This window comes from Morone saxatilis, unplaced genomic scaffold (assembly GCF_004916995.1).
Source record: "Morone saxatilis isolate NCDOM2014 unplaced genomic scaffold, NCSU_SB_2.0 Contig22, whole genome shotgun sequence".
Taxonomy (NCBI): Eukaryota; Metazoa; Chordata; class Actinopteri; family Moronidae; genus Morone; species Morone saxatilis.
In genome coordinates this window covers 22,350,314-22,352,931 of record NW_023339785.1, presented here as the reverse complement: position 1 = coordinate 22,352,931, position 2,618 = coordinate 22,350,314, and the positions used below count along the sequence as shown (strand labels likewise).

The 2,618-nt window shown below is 38.5% G+C and overlaps 1 protein-coding gene across 1 annotated transcript in view; it reads left to right on the top strand.

Moving 5' to 3' along the window:
- The window catches only part of LOC118333388 (beta-1,3-galactosyltransferase 2-like), a 6,570-nt gene extending 4,207 nt beyond the window's left edge, over positions 1–2,363 (top strand). Inside the window, exon 4 of the mRNA XM_035668996.1 lies at positions 436–2,363. Coding sequence (XP_035524889.1) covers positions 436–1,035 — 600 coding nt within the window. The 3' untranslated portion in view covers positions 1,036–2,363. The remainder of the gene's footprint in view (positions 1–435) is intronic.
- The last annotated feature ends 255 nt before the right edge of the window (positions 2,364–2,618 follow it).

The following is a 2,618-nucleotide window of genomic DNA, read 5'->3' as shown; positions in this document are numbered from 1 at the left end:
TGGTGTGAACTGGCAGGGTTTCAGAATGTACCAGGTGCATTGCAAGTAATTGCAAGTTTTCGGCCAGCGACTTTGGTTCAGTCTCACTCCTGTCATCAACCCTGTTCGTAGCAGCAGCAGACATCTGTTTTTAATCAAAAGGCTCTGATAAACCCATTGTACGGTAATTGCCCAGCACCAAACGGCAGTCAAAGTTAGCAATGGTGAATATAGAATTTAATGCTAATGAGCCAAGTATTTCCCCCAGAAATTGGTACCAGGAGAGTGAACATTGCACTTAAGTTAGACAGAAAAACAACTCGAAAACAGTGCTAATGTTCCTCCATATGGGCAGGATGTGTAAATAAGCAACTCATTGCTGTTGTTTCTGCTGCTCCTACTGGAAGTAGCAAAAAAATCTGATCTGCCTGTTGTCTCCTATTTCCCCTTCTGTAGGTGTTACAGGAAAGCCAGAAACATCACGATATTCTCCAGAGTAACTTCTTGGACAGCTACAATAACCTGACCATTAAAACCATGGTCATGTTTGAATGGCTCAACTCCCATTGCCCCAACACTTCCTACGCCATGAAGATCGACTCTGACATGTTCCTTAATGTCCACAGACTTGTTGACATACTTTTGAAAGCCCCCCGACATCTCTACATGACAGGACTGGTGGCAAGGGGTGCTCCTGTTCTTAGAGACCACAACTCCAAGTGGTTTCTACCTGTTTCTGCCTTTGCTGAGTCGATGTACCCACCGTATGCCTTGGGACTTGGCTATGTGTTCTCACTGGATTTACCCAAGAGGATACTGGAGGCGTCTGAACATGTTAAAGCTGTTTACATTGAAGATGTGTACGTGGGACTGTGTATGAGACATTTGGGAATTGCAGTGACAGATCCTCCTCACAATGGTTTGTTCAAGGCATCACCGCCTTATGTCACACTTAACTGTTATTGGACCTCTGTCATTACAACAATATTACAGAACTCTAAGCAGCTTTCAGATGTATGGGAAAAATATCAGACTCAAAAAACTTTTTGTTCCTAGTATCTCTGTCTCAATCTCTGTTGTTACCACAGAGACTTTGAAACAGATATTCCTTTTAAAGTTGAGCAAACTGTATCCCTATTTTAGGTGTTTGCAAAGATTGCACAAATGTTGGCTTAAATGCCTGGCACACGAGAATGACAACGCAGAGTGAGAATAAATAACCACAGCAAGTAAGCAGTTACCACACAGTCAAACGATTGAGTTGTCTGCACTTCAAGCTCCTACAATATCAACTTCTAAATTACAATTTCCCTATTTGGGATTAATAAAGTAATTTTTCTTCTTCTTGAAAATACAAATGATGATTTGTCTACAAGGATAAGATAAGCACCAAATGTGAAAGACTGACATTCCCCGCAGAAAGAAGAGGAAGCTGTACACTAATGCTGCATAAAAGTGTATTTAAAGGCACACAAGCACACTCTTTTAGACAGTTTACACAGTGTGCTGCGAACAAGTTGTTGTAGTTACTGAAATGCAAATATTGCAAGTAGTTAATGTCGCCAGAAGATTAATCCTAATAACTCAGGTGATGTTTTTACTTTTGATGCCACCAGCACTGTTTTTATTTATCCAGGGAAATATCTATTTATCTATATCTACTTAATGGCTGAGCACCAAAGTTGGTACAGACATTCATTGTTCTGTTTGTCCAGTACTGTTTCTCTTACTCTTACAGCTGTATGAGTGTAGCAACATAGACGTGTGGAAGTTTTACTGGAAGTTTTTTTGTGTCTTACCAATGTAGAGCAACAGGATGTGGGCTAACTTTAGCATGCAGGTTATGAGGTATGCTGACCATAGTGTAGCAGAGCAGAGTTTGATCGCATTCTGTTTAGGCTTAACCCCTCTCTGAGAAGTTCTGTCTCAAAGGAATGTGTGAACAGATACTGAAAATTCTACTCAATTAATTAAATAATTAATCAACAGAAAATGTATTGCCATCTATCGCACTGAAATTTGAAATTGAAATCTATTGGATGGATTTCTGTGAAATTCTCTACAGATATTTATGGTTAACTACAAGGGTGTAGGTAACCTGGTATATTCTGTTTTTTATTCAATGCTCATACATCTGTGTGTTTATAGGCGTTTTTTTGACCTATCCGTGTCTTCTTTTTGCCTATAACATATAGAATGTAGTAGGCCTACATCACTGAAACTGTGCCCTGTAGTGACATAAAGCGAGCAGGTTGATGCAGTTATGAATGTGTCTTTGCAAGATCCCCAGCCTGTCCACATGAGAAATAATGAAAAAGTATAGTACAACTGCCAATTTATGTACAATTTTAATTTTGACAATGGATGTGTTAATTGAAGCTGACTTTTTACAATGTAATCATTTAATTTGTCATGCATATATAAATATATACTTTTTATTTTCCTGATCAGTTGATTTTATGGTCCAGTGTGTAACATTTAGGAGGATCTATTGGCAGAAATTGAATATAATATTCAAAGGTATGTTTTCATTAGTATATGATCACCTGAAAATAAGTTTTCATTACCTTAGAATGGGCTTTATCTACAGAGGGAGCAGGTCCTTGGTTGTAAAAGTTAATGAATCCATATATTAGAGA